Source organism: Diuraphis noxia, unplaced genomic scaffold (assembly GCF_037042655.1).
Source record: "Diuraphis noxia isolate RWA-SAM2 unplaced genomic scaffold, SU_Dnox_SAM2 contig0002, whole genome shotgun sequence".
Classification (NCBI taxonomy): Eukaryota; Metazoa; Arthropoda; class Insecta; order Hemiptera; family Aphididae; genus Diuraphis; species Diuraphis noxia.
In genome coordinates, this window is record NW_028301712.1 from 59,930,697 (window position 1) to 59,954,195 (window position 23,499).

The 23,499-nt window shown below is 28.9% G+C and overlaps 3 protein-coding genes across 7 annotated transcripts in view; 2 read left to right on the plus strand and 1 right to left on the minus strand.

Annotated features, from left to right (window-relative positions):
• Positions 1–344: 344 nt before the first annotated feature.
• On the minus strand, positions 345–4,514 carry Hibch (3-hydroxyisobutyryl-CoA hydrolase). 3 transcript variants are annotated; one of them, XM_015509438.2, is made up of 3 exons: positions 4,353–4,514; positions 688–1,678; positions 345–621 (listed from the first exon to the last, which is right to left on the minus strand). In XM_015509438.2, exons 2-3 carry the CDS (start codon positions 1,676–1,678, stop codon positions 488–490), a joined length of 1,125 nt encoding a protein of 374 aa, XP_015364924.1. In that variant the 5' UTR covers positions 4,353–4,514; the 3' UTR covers positions 345–487. The 3 variants fall into 3 exon arrangements, with proteins under 3 accessions (XP_015364924.1, XP_015364922.1, XP_015364921.1); XM_015509436.2 differs by lacking the exon at positions 4,353–4,514 and adding an exon at positions 4,150–4,331; XM_015509435.2 differs by lacking the exon at positions 4,353–4,514 and adding an exon at positions 1,741–1,802.
• Positions 4,515–4,669: 155 nt separating this feature from the next.
• Positions 4,670–8,148, plus strand: fh (frataxin). Of its 3 annotated transcripts, XM_015509433.2 has the most exons (5): positions 4,670–4,884; positions 6,959–7,018; positions 7,298–7,504; positions 7,591–7,705; positions 7,799–8,148. In XM_015509433.2, exons 3-5 carry the CDS (start codon positions 7,299–7,301, stop codon positions 8,048–8,050), a joined length of 573 nt encoding a protein of 190 aa, XP_015364919.1. In that variant the 5' UTR covers positions 4,670–4,884; positions 6,959–7,018; position 7,298; the 3' UTR covers positions 8,051–8,148. The 3 variants fall into 3 exon arrangements, with proteins under 3 accessions (XP_015364919.1, XP_015364917.1, XP_015364918.1); XM_015509431.2 differs by lacking the exon at positions 4,670–4,884 and having other exon boundaries at positions 6,960–7,219; XM_015509432.2 differs by lacking the exon at positions 4,670–4,884 and having other exon boundaries at positions 6,960–7,127.
• An 8,186-nt stretch (positions 8,149–16,334) lies between these two features.
• Positions 16,335–23,499, plus strand: part of Cow (Proteoglycan Cow) — a 37,477-nt gene continuing 30,312 nt past the window's right edge. The window contains exon 1 of the mRNA XM_015509456.2: positions 16,335–16,822. Coding sequence (XP_015364942.1) covers positions 16,712–16,822 — 111 coding nt within the window. The 5' untranslated portion in view covers positions 16,335–16,711. The remainder of the gene's footprint in view (positions 16,823–23,499) is intronic.

Here is a 23,499-nt window from a genome sequence, read left to right on the forward strand (position 1 = left end):
TTTATATATTGTACTTAAAAGTCTTATACTTATTAGGCTGGTCATTAATATACTCTACCATGGCAAGTATTGAAGTGACCCCATTAAAAAAGTTTTCAATTGGATTAATTATGATTGAGGGTACATCAAAGTTGTTTATTCATCTAATATATTTGAAGATCTAAAGGATCAAATTTCAGAAATTATATAAAACATTTAAATTAATAAAACATTTCAGAAATTGTATTTATATGGCTTAATGAAGCTTAATGTGTATACATTTCATTAATAATTGCATCATTGCATGTGTAATTTATATTATATTTGTCTCGATTAGTATACCAACAAAACTACTGTTTATAAAATTTGTGAATTTAAAAAAATATGTATTTTAGTCTGTTGTGTGTATAATATTGTACATACATATTTAAAACAAGTTAAAAGAATATAAAAAATAACAATTATGTCAACAAATTATAATAAAAAAATACTATAATTTAATATTTATTTATGATAATTGCAACTCTTGATCATTTGATAATGGCTCAAAATATTTGTCAATAATTTCATCTTTCACTTCTTCCAATGAAGCTGGACACCATTTTGGATTTTTATCTTTGTCAATCAACAGTGCTCGAACCCCTATACAAAAAAAATATAAAATAATTAAAACGACTGTAACAATAACAATAAATAAATGAAAATCACCTTCGTAAAAGTCGGTAGAATACTTGGCTTCTATGCACCGTACCGCCAATCGGTGTTCCATTTTAATACATTCGTCTAAACTGAGATTTTTTCCTTTTGAAATTTCTTTTCGAGTGATTTTCAGTCCCGTCGGGCTGACCTCGCTGAGCGATTTAAGAACCCCTTGCGCCCACTCCGAACCATCTGTTCTCAGCGCTTCGACAATATCTTCGACTCGCTCGTGGGAAAATATCGAATCAATTTTCTCCATTAACGGTGCCATGCTGAACTCCACGCCATCCATATCGTCCGTGTTCTCCGCGAGTACGATACCCGGGTCTCGGACGTCCTCGATCAGCTTGGCCCGGAGACCGTCGATCTTTGAACTGTGTACGTAATGCGTGGCGATGCCAGCCTTGACCACATCGCTGCCCTTCAGCCTGCACCCAGTCAAGCCCAACAAGACGCCCAGGTGCTTGTCCATCCTGGACAGAACGTGACTGCCACCCACGTCGCAGAACAGCCCGATGGCGGTCTCCGGCATGGCGAACAGTGTCTTCTCGGTAGCCACCCTGTACTTGCCGTGCACGGATATGCCAACGCCGCCGCCCATCGTAATGCCGTCGATCAGCGATACGTACGGGACCTTGTATTTTCCGATCATGCTGTCCATCGAGTATTCATTATGGAAGAAGTTTGTGCCGATTTCGAATGACTTGGCGCCTACGCCGTTCTCCGTGATGGATTTTACGTCGCCACCGGCACAAAACGCCTTGCCGCCGGCACCCTGCATGATCACCATCCTTACCAGTGATTCGTACTCTTTCAGTTTCGGTTTGATCTTGAGGACCATCGACGTGTTGAGGGAATTCAGCGCTTTCGGTCTGTTCAACGTAATGATGCCCACGTCGTTTTTGACCTCGAACAGCACGTCGTCCATACAGGCAGTCGAAAGATTTCGTCTATACGCCAACAAACGCGTCGAAAACCTGAGGCGAGTCGAACAAAGCATCTGCAACAATAACGACGATTCAATCGTAGTCATTATATTGGGTATAAACATGTTGTATTCGCCATTCAAATTTCTAGTATGTTATGTATTGATGATTTTATGAGTTCAAATAACATCATTTTTTCTGTAAAACCGTGCGGTTTAATTAGTAAATGGACATAGATTAGTGTTTAAAATTTAAATACCTAGTTAGGTTACCTACCTGTTGAATAATTTTGAGAAAAATAATTACGAATACTGATTAGATGCAAATAGAGACAATATATACAAAAAAAGTGGGTAGAATATTTTGTTACTATAAAATAATTAATAGTTAGGACGCCCCAACCCCATATTATATTATGTTATTTCTATCATGCAACTTGTAAGTACAAACTACACGCAAAATACAATCACAGAACAATAGTACAATACCTAGCAATATATAATATATATGTATAAATATGCTATTACTTAGGTCTTAGATATAAATTTAATATTAAAGTGAATCGATTAATCAACACAATATTATCAAATCATGTAAAATTTGGTTGATGTTTCAATCTTATATCGAGTTCAGGTATTTTATGAATATTGTTATACATATCTTGTGTCCACAAGACCTTAAATACCTATATTGTGTCTATCAAACTATCAAAGGTACCCTACTGTACACAGCCAACTATTATGCGCATAGTCGAGGTGCCAACTATTCTACTATACAATATAGATAAAGGCAATTAGTCAAATAATGGCGCTTAATTCTAAATATATTTAATTCTTTAACAGTTAAATGTGAAATAATGAATTTGGAACAAAACAACTTTACCGGCAGAGCTTTATTTTCGGAAGTTTATGTATTTTAATGAGTTAATAACGATGGACCAAAAATAAATTAATGGAATTCATATTTATTGGTGTTCAAGTTCAAGTTATAGCAATATAGCCGAATGTTCCGATTTTCGGTGTTTTAAACACAACGCTATAATTTACTACGATTATAATACGAATTGTAAACGCCTAGATTAAAAACAAGACGGGATTACTCGATCAAACAGCGAAAATATATCTCGATTTGCTAAGCAGCACTACTTTTTGTACCATTTTTGGATTTTAGGTCGTAATATTTTCAAATAAAATATTCTTTTGTTTGAATATTTATTTTGTCGGACAGACTTTTCAGTTAAATTATTTTATACAGAAATATATATATGATGATACAATATATTTACAAAACATATTATATTCGACAGACCAACAAATATTCTAAATTTCTAATAATAAACTATTTTACACAACCCAAGCGGGGGGGGGGGGGGAGTCCGAACCTAACCACTAGCTATTATAGTTATTCTATTTCTATTATAAAGGATAGAATTATGTAATTAATACATAAAAAGAAAACAATATCGTAGTTTTCAACATTTTAGAATAAGGCAACTAAGGGGTGCTAATGTTTTATTGTGCTAAGTTTAATATTAGATTCCTGCCTCTTTGAGCCATTGAGACAATGTCTGAAGATAGAAATATTTTTCAGATTGTCTTTACTTGTTATTTTAAATACCTACTAACCACGTATGACATATAATTGGTATTGTAAAATAGTATTGTAGTATACTTAAATTTTTATTTTCGGATGGTTCACATTATTTTATTCCATTACCTACTTATAATTTTGTAGATCGTAATTTAAAATTTTAATTAAACATAAAACGATAATGTCAAAATGTTTCTGGTGTACATTGTTCTGAAATGACACAATTCAATTCTACAGAATTATTATAAGTTATAACTTTCAACTTATATTGTAGGTACACTATCACAGGTGCAAATAGAATGGAGACTTTATTCCCCCAAATATTTCCTAATTTTTTTTAAACTAATTCAATTAAGCTAATTGTTATTATAGTACTTCAGCCTCCTTAAAATCTCAAACACTATTTTCACCTATGTACACAAATGTCAAGCATGATACAAATGATAGATAAACATTTGAAACAAATTTTAAATTATTAATCATTTGTTATCCAAGTCCAAAGTGGAACAATAAATTGACAAATTATGAAAATTAAAATTAAATTTTGTTTTAAGACATATTTTTTAAATATATGTAACAAATTTAACAATTATCTATTATAACTTATCAGTTATATAAAAATAAATATATTGGCCACTTTTAATATTTACATATAATTTTAAAGTATCCTTTATTCCTTTACTTATCAACAGATAAGTATATAAGTAGATACCAATTTTTTTAAGTTTCTATTCTCTGACACGGAATCACAAAATCTATAGGGAAAACAGTGGGCTAAGGTATTTTAGTAGAAAGTAAATCACAAACTTAATATAAATATACATTTTACAAAAATAATGTTTTTTCATATTTTTTACTTTAATTTTGAAAGAATTATGATTAAAGAACCTAATTAATTTGATATTTTGGCGACAAAAATGGCAGTATTAAAAGTAATTATAGTAGAGTTACTTACCTTATTATTTGAATATCTAAAATGAGTTGTGTAAAATTTGAATAAAACTAAGTATCAAGTGATAATTAATACGAAAATAAAACTAGATTAATAATTTATGGTTATGGAAATGTATGGCACACTATTACAATTATTATTAATATGAGAATTTAATGTTGAATACTAAATAGATACCTATTAGTACATTACCAATATTATCATACCTATGCTTATTGACTATCACTTAGTTGATATAATAATATTCTCTTAAATATGGCTCACAAGTATTATCAGCACAACACTTATTACTTATATAATAAATAATACATTTAGGACTACCTATGTCCTATATTAATAACATTTTTTACCAGATTAAAATCTCATAAAAAATTGTAATGTTAAAGTTTATTGTTTATCATATTATCTTTTATTTCTTATCGGCACTTACAACTATCAGGCACCGGTTTATCTTAAACCGTGCTATCAGGATACAACACAGATGTAAACACGATTTAAGATGGACCATAGACCTTTTACTCAGTATAAGCACAGAATAGATGAAATTATATAATCTGTTTTATATAATCTGTGGTCTTAGAAGATCTTCTAAGACCGTGGCTGTGATAGTGTGTATACTGATAAATGATAAGAGCGCTTTTACAATTTTCTTATCATACTCCGGGAGAACTAGAAGTCTAGAATGTTCCCATCGTCAGATGAATCATGAATACATGAATCGTTCCCGTCTCTAAACTAGTATTAGCAAATACTATAAATGACAATACGGGACAAATAATGATAATTGTAGACGACATAGCCCCCTAAAAGTACTCGGACGCGCTCTATGTGTCAAGTACTGAATTTTATATTAATATACTAATACGAAGACCGCCCAATTTTGAAAAGCTATATCTCGCTAAAAATTAACAAAAATGATAATTTGAACGATAAAATTTAAAAAAAAATAAACTAATTAATTTAGTACACTTTAAATATGGGTTGCTATTTGAAAATCAAAAATTGATAGTGGTTTCACTATTAAATAAATGGGTGAAAAAATAAAAATTTCATACAGTTTGAGAAAAGCATGAAACAAAATATACTGAAAAAAAAAATGATAAAAAGTCAATACTTCACAAAATGATGAGTGTTTAAGGATAAAAGAATCGCCCTATATAACTATATAAGGGCGCTACATTTTTCTTAGCCCCGGGCGTTAAATGCTCTAGATCTGGCACGCTGCAAATAGCCAAATATTTTTGGGGGACTATTACATTTTATTATATTTCGTCCTTTCCGTTTTTAGTGCATATAATTCCGGGCCTTAAATTAATATAAATTTAAAAAAGCCTGGTCAAGTGGGTACCTCATCTCTGCTGTACATAGATGCTGCGTGGATCAATATAATTATTCCCAATAGGAGTGTTAAATTTTAATCTAATAATAGCAGTGGCGTATCTAGGATTCATTTTACGGGGGTGTTTTAATACTTAATAGTGTCACGGGAAGTGAGGGAGGAACCCTAACACCCATAATACTTTAACACAAATCATAGGTATATTGATATAAATTATTATATAAGTATGTGTAAGTTGTATAAAACTTTTTTATTATAAAGCACATAAAATAAATAATACTAATACTAAGACAACTAATACAACATAGTACATACGGCCGATGGGGGGGGGGGGTGTTCTAACACCCATATCACCCCCCCCCCCCTAAATACGCCACTGAATGATAGGTACCTATCATAATTGTACACGAAAAGCGATCTTGAATGGAAATGATTTGCCAGCCTAGGATGTAATTTCAAGTGAGAATTTTAAGATTTCAAGAAATCTGAATACACCAAAATTTGAGTTCTTTTATACCTAATTATTGTAAGCAATGTACGCCAAACTTATGGAAAATCTTATATTAAATTTTCAACTTTTAGCTACTAAATGTCTCTAAATTATATATTATGTTCTATCGATATGGTTGTGATTGTGAATTTTTATGTTATTAATTATTATATGTCAAATTATTTATATATACATGTTTTTTAAATATTTACTATTAATTATTATTTTATATATTAAAAATTGTAATGCTATTTTAATTTTAATTTAGTATACTGATTTGTTTTTTTGTAATTGGAGTTAACTCCGTATGAAATAAATAAATAAATAAATATAATAGTGCTTATACAAAATTGTTTATGAATTATACCTACAAAATAATTTGCAAATATTTATGATTTTGACGAATTGTTGTCAATATTTGAACTTCAAATGCTAATAAAATAAAATTGTACATAATATGACGTATTCTTATAATTTTTGAATCAGTATAAGGCTAACTTATGAGGAACTTTGTATTAAATGTTCAAATATTTTGACTTGGCCGAAAAAATTTTATCGTCTATCTAACTATCAATTCTTTTATAAAAAAATGTAATAATACACCAACTTTTAAACAAGTGAAAAGTAAAAAATAAAAAAAAATAATGCATTTATAATAATGTAAGTATCTATTTTACTTGTATAGTTGTATTTGTATGAAATAGCCAATAGGTATGAATATTTTTTGTAAATAAATTTATTGTATACTATATAATAATTAACAAAATAATAACTGTTAAAATGTTAAATGTAAAAATATGATGTAATTCAGTAATTGTAATATGTATTTAGTATTTTACAGCTGATCAAATTTTTCTGTTACCTATAATATAGCTGAATATTACAAATTACAATCCTAGAGCGCGTTAGTTACTTTATCAGGGGGCATACTTATGTCGCGATTTTTGACACTAGTTGTCCCGTATTGTCATTTATAGTATTTGGTATTAGTGAACGCTCTACTGAAGCTGCAACACCATTCACCATCGCGATGAAATATTTAAGTCTGTACCACTCTGTACTCTGTTCTCTGTAGTCCATGATATCTATATTTCTACATTCTAAATCAGTTATTTTTTGTCAGTAGATTTAAGATTGTTTGAAATTGATTAGGTACCTATATAGTTAATATTTATATTATTATGCTCTACTAGTTTCGGATTCTAGTCTATGATTGGATTTTTATATCATATATATCTATTAAAGTAAAACACATATCTATTCCTACACGATATTTATGTGTTCTATAGTGTCTAATAACTTTTTATCCCTACATTTTTCAGAATGACGTCGTTGAAATTACTACAATCATTAGTGTTAAAAAATGATTTTTTTACCAAAACATTATCTAAACGAGAGTATTACCGTCTTTTCAATCGATCACAGTTTAAAATTGATTTACTTCAACATCATATAAAATTCTACTCTTATGGCAACCTCAACATACACCAGTCTTATATGTCTAGACGTTTTTCTGTGTCTAATAATCTGTACTTACCTATTATTTTAATATACAATAATACTTATGGAAAATTTAATTTGATATTACCTAATACACAATTTGTTTTTGCTTTAGAACTGAAATAGATTTTGAACAAGCGTGCAATGAAACATTAGAATCGTTATATGAATATTTTGAACAAATTGTTGAAGATAACCCACAACTTGAAAACCCTGATATTTTATTTAGTGTATGTATAATTTAAAATATAATATACATAATTACAAGTATTTATTCAATCAAACTAATATATACATATAATTTTCCTTATAAAATGTAATAGGATGGTGTGTTAACAATTCAATTAGGTGAACCATATGGCACATATGTTATTAATCGACAGACACCAAATAAACAAATTTGGTTGAGTTCACCAATAAGTGGTCCAAAACGATATGATTTTAATGGTACAAAATGGATTTACAAACATGATGGTGTCAGCTTACATGAATTACTGACTTCTGAGCTATCTAAACAATTTTCATTTGATGTAAACTTTTCTAAATGCATATTTAGTGGTAACTTAAGTAAATAGTTGTATTATATTAATTTGTTAATAATAAGTAAATATTACAAACCGTAGTTTGAGTTGTTAAAATTAAAAAATATATATCTATATTGTTCAAACAGTTACTAATCAAGGTTATGAAATTTTGAGTGCCTGATTTATCACCTTTTTCCATATTTTGTTGTTGATCATTAACCATTTGAAAAAACTTGTAAAATTATACCTCAGCAGTCAATCATTATTGCTGGACTAAGAATATGGTAGGCAAAACTGAAAATTAATAAACATAAATGCTTTATTTTATGTTATCTATATCTTATGTAGTAATTACAATACAATCATTAACAATGTCTATATCGAATTCTTATAGAACATTTTCATGTAGTCAGAAATAAATTTAGTATCATGAATTATTATTTTACCTAACTTAATGCTATTTTTTAGAATGTTTCAATGGGTTAACATTGGCTATTCATGAGAAAGTAATATTTGATCCTGAAAAATGTATTGATATTATATCTCAAAAATCAAGATAAGGGTACCTATATTACTTCTATAAATGAATAGTTCTAAGAAATAATTACATTTATTAAAATTAATCCAAGGTAATTATGTTGTATTTAAATATTATAATAATAAACTTATTATTAAGTCATACACAAAAATGACATAAGATCAAAAAAATAGATATAAAAAAAGTAAAGCCAAATTATAAATTCTTTGATTCAGCTCATAATATGTTAGGTGGTCATACCCCCTGTATTATACATGAAAGTACCTACTCTATTTCAACTGTATGTCTCATTGTCCCAACATAAGCTTCCAAATATATCTATGGTTGTACCTAGAAAAAATTATAAAGAAAAAGACAACATTTAAAATGTAATCACCATTTATCTGTTTTAAATATCAGTAAATGTATTATTATGCATTTGTAGAATAACATTGTTTTTGCCATATTATTATGTTAAACAATTTGTATGTATCAAATTTGATTATTTAAATTTAAAGTTATGTTTGCTTTTTTTTATATGGATCACAGCTAGCGCATAGAGGTGACAATGATCAATAATTAGATATAATATAGGTCAATATGTGTATATTATTTGTGTATAGGTATATGGTTTTATTTTTAATGCCAGTCTCTATGAAATATTTATAAAAATATTAAATTTTGTTAGTTTTTACCCAGTCTTTCATGATTTTCTGTTTGGAAATATTTATCTGAAAAATATTTGACTTTATATTATTGATGGACACTAATTAAATACTAAAAAATATTTATAATTTGTAAAATTCTGATATTATATCTAAAAAAAGATGGTTTTATTGTTTTTGTAATTTTAAAAGATATATTTCTGTATTCTTATATTTAATATCTGTTCACCTAAATGATAAGTATGTTTGCAATATTGATCAACACAACTAATTGTTATATTATGTGTCTAACCATACTTCTCATATGTCGTGAATTATAAAAAAGTTCACTGGTGCTGTAGCGCTATACTTCTTTAAAGAAAATGTCTTAAATATTGTAAACACAGAAGTAAAGTATTTTACTATTATTTATGAATTATAAAAATTAATGTATGTGTGTAGTGTGTATCTATTATTATTATTATTATTACCTTTATTATAAAATGATTAAATGCAATTCTTGCTAATGAATTCAGGCATTGTTGTTTATGAACCATGTTTCTATAACTTATATTAATATTTTGATTAATGTAACAAGTAGGCAGTAGCACAAGTTATTGAAAAACTAATTTTACTGTATTAACTTTTATTTCAATGAAGTTCTCAACTAATATATATATATATATATATATAGCATATTATAAGAAATTACATTATATTTATAATGTACAAAGTACAAGGCATGGTTTTTAGAAAATTCAATATCCAAAACATGTTCTACAATGAACTTGGTTATTTTAGCTTATGAATTATGATTGTACTAGGTTTCACCCATGGCAAATTATAGCAAAGTACATTACATAGTATATAACCATATTTTGTCATGGTTTCTCCCATTCTGTGGTACTAAGAGCCAGTTGTACCGTCTCTGATTAAAGTTAACCGGAGTTTAATTGGCCAAATTTGCATGGTTAATTAATATCTGTTATCAGCTGATTAAGCGTAATCGAAGTTTAACCGTAGACGGTACAACTTATTGGCCCTAAGGCAGTAATAACTAATAATAGATATCCAAAAATATTTAGATAGAATTGTTGCTAGATCGCGCTGCGTATTATACTTTTGATTAAAAAATAGTATAATAATAAAATTAAGGTTGACGATACTATACCTATACTGGCTATACTTTGTTATTATGACGTTATGGTCCAAGATAATTCCTATTTAATACCTAGTATTTATTGTATTGGATCTTATGTTTTTTTTTTTTATTCTAGTGAGTGTGGTGATTCCGAAAATTTCCTACCTATATACATAGGTATCATGTATGTAATGTATACTCAAATGAAGCGTTTACTATTGTTTGAGAATTACAGTAGAGTTACCAGGAGTGCTAAGGAGGGTTCAGCTCCCCTCCCCCTTGATTGGCTATGTAAAAATATAAAAAATACGAATGATTCAATGTTGAAAAATTAAAACGTAAAAATCATATTACCTTATGATATACCTACTATAATAGACAATAGTATAAATGTATAATAATATATTTTTATACTTTTATACTGATATTAAACTACCTCGGCTGTCTAATAAATGATAATATATAGGTATAAGGTATTTATATAGGTATAAACTATAAAGTGATAGGTAACTGATATAACTATTTTCAGCCATAGACAATAGACATTTAATATTGTAGCGTAATTATACTTATTTCTGTATGAATTAACTATATTAACGTGAATAAAATAGATTTATTTTATTGAATGCTATGGATACTTCTTACCTAGGTATATATTTTTGAGTAAGTAATTATTTGTTACTATTAAAATTGGTAAATGGACATTTACCCCCTGGCTATTTTCAGTGTAGTAGGACGTCTTCCTATTCTTTGATGCAGATATTTTCCCCTATATATAGGTACATATTTTTAAAAGTACTTATTTAATATGAAATCATTTTTTTTTTACTAAAGATAGAAATTCAAATATTTTCATTAATTATTCAATTATTTTATTAAAAAGTCTTTTAGCTATTGTATTTATTTAATTACATAACTTTTTATTAACTTTTAATATTCGAATAACAATTTTTATTTTTTCAAGTCTATGATCAAAAATATGGTCTTATAATGTATTAAATTATTCATGAAAATATTTGAAAATGTATTCTATATTTAGACAAAATTAGACACTAGGAATAAACAGCAATGATTTCATATTAAATAATATAATAGTTTTCAGTACTAATTAGTAGTAAACTTAAAAAAAAAAAATAGGAAGAACCAGTACGTATCAAAGAATGTGTCGTATGAAGATGCCTTACTACAAAACAGCGGGGAAGGGAAGTCAAATTATCCATCAGGATGTACGTATTTACGTATTTAGATATCAATTAATATTTTATACTGTGTCTTCTATGGACTATGACGGTGTGGCTTGGAAATTATCAAGTTGATTCGGTATAATATTATTGATTAACCTCGACTATCCGGATATCAACACCATAAAGAATAACACTATCACTATACACCAAGTCTCTTAGTCCTTAAATTCACTAATAGTTTTAAACAGGGGAATTCCAAGTTTCAAGATTAGTCTAATCAGTCTAATCTAAAAGTCTACTGTACACAATTCTGAAGCTGTATAAAAATATCTAAATAAAAATAATACACTCAATGAATGTATGGTAATGTTTATCTTAGATAGCATAGTAATATAATTGCTATATTCTAAATTATTATACTTTTACAATTTACATGTTATAATGTACTGCACTACATTGCGTACACATTAAATCAAAGAAAAAAAGAAAATTGATCAATTAAAATTTAAACGGACGTCGCACGCGCATGTGATGTCTCGTCTTATAGGTACACTTATGGTATTGCAAATTTTCGTTCACCAGTTTCAATTTTGTTTTATGCTGTTAGTTTTGATATTTGAGTGAATTAACCCATCATAAAATTTAAAGTATTATCTAGAGCCTTATAGTAGGCTTTTATTGATATATATATAATTTAAAAAGGTCATAATAATTTTTAACTATGTTATGACATTTGTGCATTGTACAATAATATATACACTATAAAAGAGTTAGAGTTTAATAACTATTTTTATTTATTAAATATTTGAAGTCTTGTAGTGATTTTCGTTATCTTTTTGCTGGTGTTGCCACGATGCCACGCCATTCGCCGATTATTTATTTATCATTAATTTCATCCGTGACCTATATTGTGGTATCGGCAAATCGCGACAAATGCACTGTATAACTCACTTTTTTGAAATTGATTACGTGGGACCGTTGTTTCAAACGTTTCAGTATTATAGTGCCATGGTGGCCGGAGAGGTTCGCGTATTAAAATATAACACTTATAAGTATATTTGATTCTGCTAATAGAATTATAATACTCAATACAATCCGTGTTTTCATATACTAGTACGTGCATTGCCTTGTGTTTTTATGCATACTGCATTGGAATCATTGGATAAGATTAAGATGGTATATTATATTAAACATGTGACTATTCTTTGACATCAGTTTGAGTTTATTCGTTTATTGTTGGTTGCATACCTAGACTTAAGTTATGGTTGCATAGGTAGGTATGTCAAATTTAGCTAAATTTGCTTACGCAATTACACGAGTAGCGACCAACGTCGACGATACAAATGATACAATAAATATTATTATTTATTATTTATTATTAGTATAACAATATAATTTGTTGACTTTATTGTTTGTTGTCATTTGTCGTTTCACATCTGTAAAAAATATTGACCCAAATTCAAAAAAAAAATATAGTTTTTATGATGACGTTATTCAAAATTACTTACACATAAAACTAAAAAAGAATAGATAGTGATGTTTTGAATTAAAATATTAAATGCTATTTGTGATATACTAATATGTCTCGCTTATAAATTAAAATAGTTAATGATAATGCCAATGCGGTCGTAATTTGATTAATACCCACGTCACGCCTGGCACGCCTTTACTCTTTAAGGTGGGTTTTTCAATTATTTTCTTATAACTTTTAAGAATTGCACAGAAATACACGACTAGCAATGGCACACTAAACCTTACTTCTAAAAATTTCAAAATTTTCACTCCATGTCTGTAAGATCTTTACCAAATATTAAATAATAACCAGCACTTAAATTTGATGGGTTAAACTATTTTAACTTTTTAACACACGGCGTCGCAGTCTCATTTCTCATACCTTTAATATCATAATGTAATGAATTAATAATTAATGTACCTATATAGTTCTTAAAACTAAGAGAAAAAATGCGCTATAATAAATATTTTAGAGATTAGGTACATTAATTATAGTATAAATATAATTCATCCGTAAACTGTACCTACTATTGATGAATATTAACAAATATTATGATTAGTGTTTGAAATATACCAATATTAGTGAAAACTTTTATAAAAACGTGAAAAATTAAAAATGTTCTTGATACAAATATTAATTATGATTATTTATCAATTATTTAGTCAAAGAGCTCTAGGTTTAATCATTGATATTCATGAAATGAGTATCTAACACGTGTTTGACATATTACTATTATTGATATAATATTAGGTCTTGTTTTTACTATTTATATAAAATAAAACATAACCGAGTTCTTCTTTCCTTTTAAATCTCAGACGGAATTGGAGTAATAAGGTTTTAGTGGCTTTCAGTGCTCACAGCACTTGTCAAGAAATCCAAGTAATTGTATTAATGGTTATATAGGCTAAGGGCCTATAGCCGATGACCGGCATTATTTAAATAAATATATACACCACCCACTCGTTAGACGAGGGCAACTTCACACTCCTACTGAGTACTGGAAGTAACGTATATATTCTCTATATATTACTCTTCTTTGTACATAGAATAATAAAAAATATCAACTATCAAACTTTTTTTGAGTTCCAAAATCCATAGTCCATATACACTCTTCGACTGTATGTTCGATTGTTCTTACTTCTGCAGCCTCACCATCTTTCGATAAAGCCTTTAAAGGTGATCGACTGCTATTAGGTAAGTAATCTTTACCAATTATATAAGATTCAAGAATACTATAGAGTGAAATGAGTGAATATATATATTGTTATATAATATAATATATATAATAACAATGCGTTATAACTCCAGTGGTGTATATAGAAATTAATTTCGAGAGGTTACAAAAAATTTATATTTCAACACTCCCTCTTAAATTCTAATTAGTTACGACCGTACTAACCATACATTAGGAGGGGGGTTAAACCCCCTCCCTAAATACGCTACTGACTTAATTTGTGAGCCATGTATTGTTATTTGGTAACAGGATAGGATGACTAAATAAATGAAATAACTTTGTTCTGATCAATATTTAAAATTTGTCTTATATATAAATATAATTCATAGACGCTATATTATATAAAGTACCTTCGATATCAATATTTTTTTAAGTCAAGTAGTTTATGTATTTTATACGTTTTTTTAAAAAATCAATATTTTTTCGGAGTGAGTTAATTTGATTCGTATCTATAAATAACTTTTTTCATAATAACATAAGAAAATATTTAATTATTTATCATCTATAAATTTTTCATTTGTCAGGTCTCTGTGTCTGTTACACTATATATTTTTTCTTATATAATACTATTTTTATATATTATTATTTTTTAAAATATGTACTATCAATACTGAAAAAACTCGAAAGTTCAGTAAGTTCACCAAAACCGGGATGAGGTTTTCTTTCGACATGGCATTATTCAATGCCAATGGGAAGTAAAGGATAAATATCTTAAGCAGTTATGTTATTTTGAATTGACCCTAAACGATGAATTTGAGTAATTTAATTATCAAATCAAATAACTGAATCATATTCAAGGCGTGATCCTACCTGCAGTGTAAAATGGAAATTAACTATTTTAAAAGTATCAGAGCAAAATTATTCAAGGTAGCGTCCAAGTATGTTAGGTGTTATTGGAGTTAGGTATTATTAGTAATAATAATAATAAATATTAATAATACATTAATTGCAAATAAACAACAATATAGTTTTCATAAATAATACACAATAAGTTGGTCACTAAGTAGAATCTTGTGTAAGATAAGAGGATATTATAAGAGGAGAAATGTTCTTAAATTAGACTATATATTAATATATTAATATTAAAATATTCTATGTGATTACATATTATTACATATTTAAAAATAATAATAATAATAGGATTTTGTTGTAATTTTAAAAATATTAAGAGTAATAATAGTATAATATAGTAACTAATAATTTCAAATTTATATTATTTTTTACATACAATATTACAATGCATTACAAAATTTTTTTAGACATAATTCAAGTTTTTTGTGGTATAAATATTGCTTGAATTTAGCTTAAATATTTTTAAAATTTCATTGGATACATAAAATATTAATTCTAATTAGAGTCTGTTTTTTTCAAATTTTTACAATTACCTACTTGGCTATCTTATACTATATTCTCTGAATTACAATAAGTATAATCGTTATTTTACGCGCGAATACCCAAGTTCTTTGAAATTTAAACTTTAAATGCTCTTAACAAATATTTGTGGAATTACATTTAACCAGTTTTACTGTAAAACTTTTACAATTCTGGTATAGAAACTTTTACCTATTACATATTCAAAGTTGTATGAGTTTTGAACTTTAAAATAATAATTTTTGAACTATTATCGTTTCTTATACATCAAAAACAATAACCAAAAATATAATTACTAACTGTATGACACATACCTACAAGTTACAACTTACTGGCTACACCCTAATGCCAATAAAATGGTTAGATGGTAACCGGTAGATACTAGACACCTAATATTTACCGTAGCCTTAGCCTGCCGTCTGTATCGCTCTGTAATCGGAGAGACGGAGACTACTTCCAGGTTCCAGGCGCGTACTGCCTTATCACCGCTCACGACATATTTTTATAGAATCAATAAACATGCGGCGAACAACCACGCCAAGACTACGATCCTACGGTAATTTCGTTACGGTCGAGGAGTATGCACTGCGGTCCCCGGTTTGCTCGTCGAGGGACGTTGACTGGCTGGTAGGCGGGCGGTGGCCGGGGGACCGTGTACCGACGATCGTAGCGTTCGTCCGCGCACGATAATATTATTTCGTATTTTCCTCGACCTCGCGCGTTCGTCGCCGCCGCCGCTGCAGTCGATCGCCCCGCTCCACACGCATCGCAGTGTGCCACACTAGTTGCCCTGTCGCTGAGTGTAAAAGTTCGGACAATCACGTTTAAAAAAAAAAATATTTCTTAACAATTTGGATTTCGTTTTTATGATTCTTTGTCCGTCGTTTTCGCCGCCGGACGCGTGTATATGTGAGGGGGGAAAGAGTAAATAAATCAAAAAATAATAAGCGCTCTGTTTTACTGGCGATACCTATCCGATTTCTTACTCGGTCTTTGGTTTTTTATTTTATTTTGTTTTTCTGTCCGTGATTCGCGGTAAATAACACGCGCCCGTCCACGAAACCGGCGATCGAATAATCATTGCTGTCGTTGACCGCCGACGACGACGATGAACAAGTGGTGGCTGACAACCGGCACAGCCGTGTTGCTGCTGCTCGTTGCCTGCGCAGCTGATGCAAAAAAAAAGTGGAAAGCAGACGAAGATTTTGAATTTGAAGAGGTACGTACCTTGATTATTGTTGATTATTACATATTTTCGTAGTTGCTGTCGTTCACATACCGCTACTGAACAGTGAACATTTTCGTAGAGCAGACCGTTAACCGCGAGGTGTTGTACTTATATAGTTATATTACTATTTATAATATTTATCATCGGGATACACCGTGACCGTGGTATATATTATTTATAGGCATGCCTTTTGGTGTACATCAAAAGTATCGTGCATTGTATAATGCACCTCCTTTATGATAATGGGAGTTTTTATGACTCGTATTTTTACGCATTTTCGGCGAACTCGGGCCATTGTGCACGTGTAGACTATACGGCGACTCCACCGAGTGGAAGGTATAATATAATAGTGTTATGTTGCACGCGGCAGATCACACGGTGGTCGAGCGGTGGTGGCAGCGGCGGCGGGTCCAGGTGTTGTCCCGTGTGAGCTGCATCTTTTCTTTGTTAGGCGGTGCGCTATTATCATTGTAATACGCCTATACCCGTGTGTGTGCATGTATTACTTTGCTATATATATATATTGTAATATTGTTTATCATAATGCGGTACAGACACATCCGTATTTATAACGATAATCCCTGGTCACTATTTGGAAAGCCACACCGCCTGGCGGGGATTAAGTAAGGAGGTGTTTGGTTTTGGATTTTTTATTCTTAGAAGAAAATAACAAAGTTTCCTCGATGTCTGTGTTAGGTACTGAGGACGATACCGTGCTACTATATGCTCGACCTTGGCCCGAATACAAAATCCTTTTTAACCATTGCCCTTTATTGTTTTCATCGATATATGGCGATAAATCAATAATCTACTTTTAATACATAATTCTCTTATCCTCCGTATAGGTACAGACAGAATGCAATAGATACCTACTGTCATTACGAAAACTTTTCTCCCTATTTCTGTTGACTCAGTGTGTGACTTGTACTTTTGTCTGATTAACATCATGAACAATCGATATTTAAAACTGTATTTGTATGTTATGCAAACCTTCATTTTTTTTACAAAAAAATGACCGCCTTCTAATTATTAAGTACGCTATTTATGAGAAAATATATATTTTAAAATACACGCATAACCTATAGTCTTTACACTCACTAAACTTACAATATAACATTATGTGTAGGTATCAACAAAAACCGGTTTTGTTGTATTTGCTACAAGTCGTAAACTGTTTACGTTATTATGAGTTAACATGACGTGATTTACTAATTAGAAAATTGCAGATAAATTTATCACGTATATCTAATTATATGCTAAATTCAGTAGTAGTTATATACTTATATGGTGTATTATATTTGTTTATTAAAATACCTCGTTCAAAAACAAATTTTGCGGGTGTAATGTATTGATTGCGATGTAATGTCGTAAATTGTAATGGTATTGTTTTCAATAGTGGGATGGATTTGGAAAAAATAAATATTTATGTCCTATTAAACTGACCGAAACTGACTTTCAACGACTCAACACACCCATATCCTCCTAACGGAATTATCATGCATTATTCAATGACGGTGGTCGGTGGGTACAAATCATCGTAAATAGGTTGTTTTATTTTGTGCATTTTTTTAAACAATATCACGGTAATATTTTACCGATAAACCAATATGTCATCCATCATCAATTATAGGTTTATTCTTTAATGTAAATTTTGGAAGACATAATGTTTTATAATTATTCTAATAGTGTCACGTAATAATGTAATATGTATAATATTACGGACATTTAAATAAGTTTCATGAAAGTTATTAGTTGGTATTTAGATACAATTTAAATATAATTTATAGTATCATACTTCAATAATTTCTAATTACATACTTATTACTAAATAGGAGTATTATCTATCACTACTATCTCGATATTAGTATATTTTTATTATTATTATGTATGATTGGGCCAAATATGAGCATTCAGCATAATAATCGTATATCAACGGTTTCAGTATTCGTATAATTATGTTTATGTTTTATTTCAGAATTTAATAACCACAACATATCACTAAAATGTCAAAAATAATAATAATTATTAAAATAAGTGTTACATTTATAGTTTAACCTTGAATCGGGGTGAAAAGCAGTGCTTGAACATAAGCTATCCGTACCGAAGTATAATTAATATAGTGGGAGTGAGAAAGAGTGAAGACACTAGGGACTGGTTTTTCGTTAGTAACAGGTTTTCTAGAGACCTCACAAACATGCATTGTATGCGCGTCGTTTAATAGGTACCGTGTTTGTGTGTGTCAGTGTGCACGCATAGAACGGAACAGGTCATCGCCGCCCTGGGCTATGCTTTATTAGTTCAAATAAAGCTATAAAAGGACGACAAAGACACCGGTCGTAGTCCTTTTGGCAGCCATAGTAGGTCCTCCGTGCCAACGCATAATATTTGTGGCATACCCTTTTTTTGTCATTATGGTTTAATGTGTTGAGTGAAAGACAAGATAGAGACAGAAAAGGGTTGATATTATTCATTAACAGACATTGGAAAAAAACATTTTCGCTACGTAAATACTAAATATCCACAGGTAAATCCATTTCCCACATAATGAATTGAAAACTAAAATTATTTATGTCGAACGTCTTTAAATTTTTTATTTTTATTTTAACTAAGTTGGAGACATTTTTGTACTTTGACAATATTGATTAGGTATAAAAATGTATACAAGCTCGTTTGAAATGTGAATTCGTTGATTAAAAATGAAGAGTAAATAAAATATATCGATAGAATTTCTCAAGCGTTACATACCAGTCAATAGGTAAAAATTAGCAGAGATATAATATAAGGTACAGCATGATAGCTATATATAAGTGCTTTAACTACGTTACTACGTATTAAAATAAACAAAACATTTCAAAGAGGATTATCATAATTAAAAATAAATAATTACAACGCACATAACCAAGAACATAGATACTGCTACTATTTATTAGTCAATAAATTACTTGTTTTACTGTTTTTTACTCGTAAATTCTAACAGCATAATATGCTCTATTCTGTCTGACTATGTCCGGGACTTACCTTATATTATTTTTTAGTATGAAGTATTATATAAAAAAATTAACCGTTGAATATTATAATATTTTTTCATCAGTATTCATGATTAAATGGGCGTAAAAAAACAAGTCGAATAGGTATACTTAAAATAATTCGAGAAAAAATGTATGTAATAAACACCCCTTAAGGTAAAATTCAACTATTATTTTCTTACTAATTAATCTTATTTTATTTTATTTTAACATACTAAAATGGTTTGATTTCATATTAATTATCCTAAAGTTAAATACAATTAAATATTATTTCGTTTTAAATCTGTTTAAAAAACAAAGTTTTACCTAAGAAAGAATCTCATTGAACTCTTACCTCGACTCTTACTTTGGCCATACATATTTGTAATCGGTAGGTAGTGTTTTAGACTTAAACCACATATTCCTCGACATATTCCGTATGAATTATATAAAATATAACCAAAGATTTCTGAAAATATTCTAAGCTTTTCAGCCTAATATTTTAATCTTGGTAATGTACTAATGAATATCTATGAAAAGAAAAATAACATTCGTACTTTGTTTTGCGTTTAATTTATTTGTAGTATCTATTTGTTGAGTTTGTTACACTTATTTATAATTTATATTTAATTAATAGCTACAATTTAAAAAAATGTCTCTTTTTATTTTTTAATATTTGTTTTAAATTGTAAGAGAGTTTAGAGTTATATTTACTAAATAATCTGTTATGTATAACCTATCTAATGCATTTTTTGCATAATAGTAATTTTAAGTACACAATTATTTGCATTATAATATTGTGTTATTTATACATTGAGATAGGTACAATTTACCTCTATCAAAACAAATTATTTACCTATAATTTAGAAATTGTGTAATTTTTTGGTTAATTATTTTGACATTATTTTTGGAAATTTTTGGAAATACCAGTCTTGTTACCACTCACCTATTCACCTTGAGAATACTAAATGCAAGTGTCTTTCCTTCTCTATATATTTATATATTATGTATCCTATAATTTATACTGTACAAGTGGCAAATGAAATACGATACTCTACAGAGGTACCCGTGTACCTCTTTTAATTTACCTATTTTATTGGTACAATACAAATCGTATAAAGTATAAAAACTAATTTGTCATATTTAGTAGCTGTTAATGTTAATTATAAAACTCTGTGAAGAATACCGGAACTATTAAAGCTTTTTTATTGATCATTTGTTTTGAAAAATTTTCTGCCACGAATAATGTTTAACCGAATAATCGATCACCGTATGATATTGACATGCGGGCATTTATTAACTTCGGGTTTTTTGTCGGCTTTAAAAAAAAATAATGGTAGGTAGCAGAAACAATAGTCATTATTGTCCTAATTCAAAAGAAAACAGTTAGGTTTATCGGAGAGGAGACGAAAAGGAAATTGGGTAAACCGGAGATTTGTCAGCGTCAACTGAAATGATAAAGGCCTTCCAGCTATTTCCTTGTTATTATTGTCCTACGTCTCAGAAAATGGAATGTTCTGATTGAGCGTAAATAAAAGTATCTTTTTCAGCTTTTTGTGGAAACGTTGAGACACCCTCGTGTTTTACACCAAATAACGATGCTACTTCCCACAATTAGATTTAATGTTTCTTTTGCAGTTAAAAGTTAAATCGACTAAACATAAGTTTAAAAAGTCGTTCTGTCGTACAGTAGGTTTTGAGTGTGCTACAGTGACTGTATTAGACATGTTAAATTTGAATCTATCACCATAGTAAACAAAATATACGATTCTAACGGAATCGGTGTTTGTCTCTATTTTTAAAGATGTTTAAGTTACTTACTATTATGTTACCTTACCTACTTTGTCTAAAAAACATTACACATGTTGTATAAAATATGACATCATATAGGTGGGTTTATTATTGTTATTAACTTATAAGCCAACCGACATATCTTACGTGAATACGATGTGAGAATAAGATCCTCATGGTATGAATTAATCAAAATGTCTTAAAAATCTTCTAGTGTACGTTTAGGTAATAATAAAATATGTATCGGCGATAAGTATCTCTTACCTGATAAAAATTAATCAAAATTACTATTTTTTGTGAAAATATAAATAGGAATTTCGATAAAAATGAACTTAATTTTATTTAAAAAAAATCATGTTTATGTATTTTTGATAAAATTCTATACCTGTTTAAATTTTAAACAGTGACGATTGCACTTATATATAAATAATATATTCTGAATTATCATCAGATTGTTGATTTAAATAATTAAAATTAATCTTATACCACCAATAAATATTATATACCTATTTCGATTAGGTTATATAATATTTTATAATATATAGTGTATATCTATGGCATTTTGGCATAATATATCAGGTACAACAAATAAGATCAGTTCTTGACCTGAAAAAGAAATAGTAGACTGAAGGTACTTCGATATCACAAAATATACCTTATATTATACCACTGTAGGTTTTTTCTCCGCACCCTCTTTATTATAAGTGTCTCTAAAAAACATATTATTATCAAAAAACAAGCAGTTCATAAATTATTAAACTTACATCAAAATTGTCATCAATAGACGTGTGCATAGGTGTTATTCGTTGCAGATAATTGAGGTAATACGTACTGGTATTTGTTTTAAATGAATCAATAACAAAGCATCCCACAAAGCATGATCTTAAATAGTTTAATTATGTTAGTTGTTAATGTTATAATGTATAAAATATGCGATATACATTTACTATGAATATTTTTACCTTAAATATAAAAAATTAGTCTCAAGTTCTAATAATAACAAGAAACGTGTAAAGGGGGCTAAGCTGGTGCCGTAGAAGATTCCTAACCTTTCAACAGAATGAACAAAATAGCTGACAATTTAATAATTTACCTTACAATTTTTATTAATCTTCATTCGATAAATTCATAAATTATATTATTTTTAATTTTTTTTAAGGATAAATCGGCTTTTATTGCTTGTAATTTATGCAGTATTTAAATCTATCTATTATCTAGTATCTATAATACCGGATTTTCTTATTTTTTCCCTTTTACTCAAATAATAAACTTATGATTATCAGTTATCACGTTCTTACATTATTAGTAGGTAGGTATATGTATTAAATATCAATGATTACAATTAATTGTTATGAAGAACCCTAAGTAAAGTATCGTTCTATGGACCCTAGTTGAAAAAAATAAGGATAAAATAAAGGTACGTTTAAATATTTAAAAAAATTGTTGAGGTTCCAATCAAGCTTTGAATAAATTTGTATCTATATCTAATAAGCTTAAAGTATTTTAAATATTTTTTCAAAAAAAAAAAAACAATTATTTATCTATGTACTTCAATACTTCATTAATGTGATAACATTGACCGTGATTGAAACGAAGGTTGGTGTGGGGTGTTGTTTATGACTGAATGGTTTTCATGGTCTTTTTCTGACACGGTATATATTTTATTACTATTACTATTGTCAGCATGCCAAACACGAACATTTTTCTCCATATGGATTATATGACGTGACATAAATCCTTATTTTTACTTGTTGTTTTGACTAGCAAAACAAATAATAAAACACTTATTATGTATTGTAAAAATTAAATTATGTTAAGCTTCAGGCATTATGGTTTGTTGATAAATTTCCTAGATCATAAATTTATTCAGAT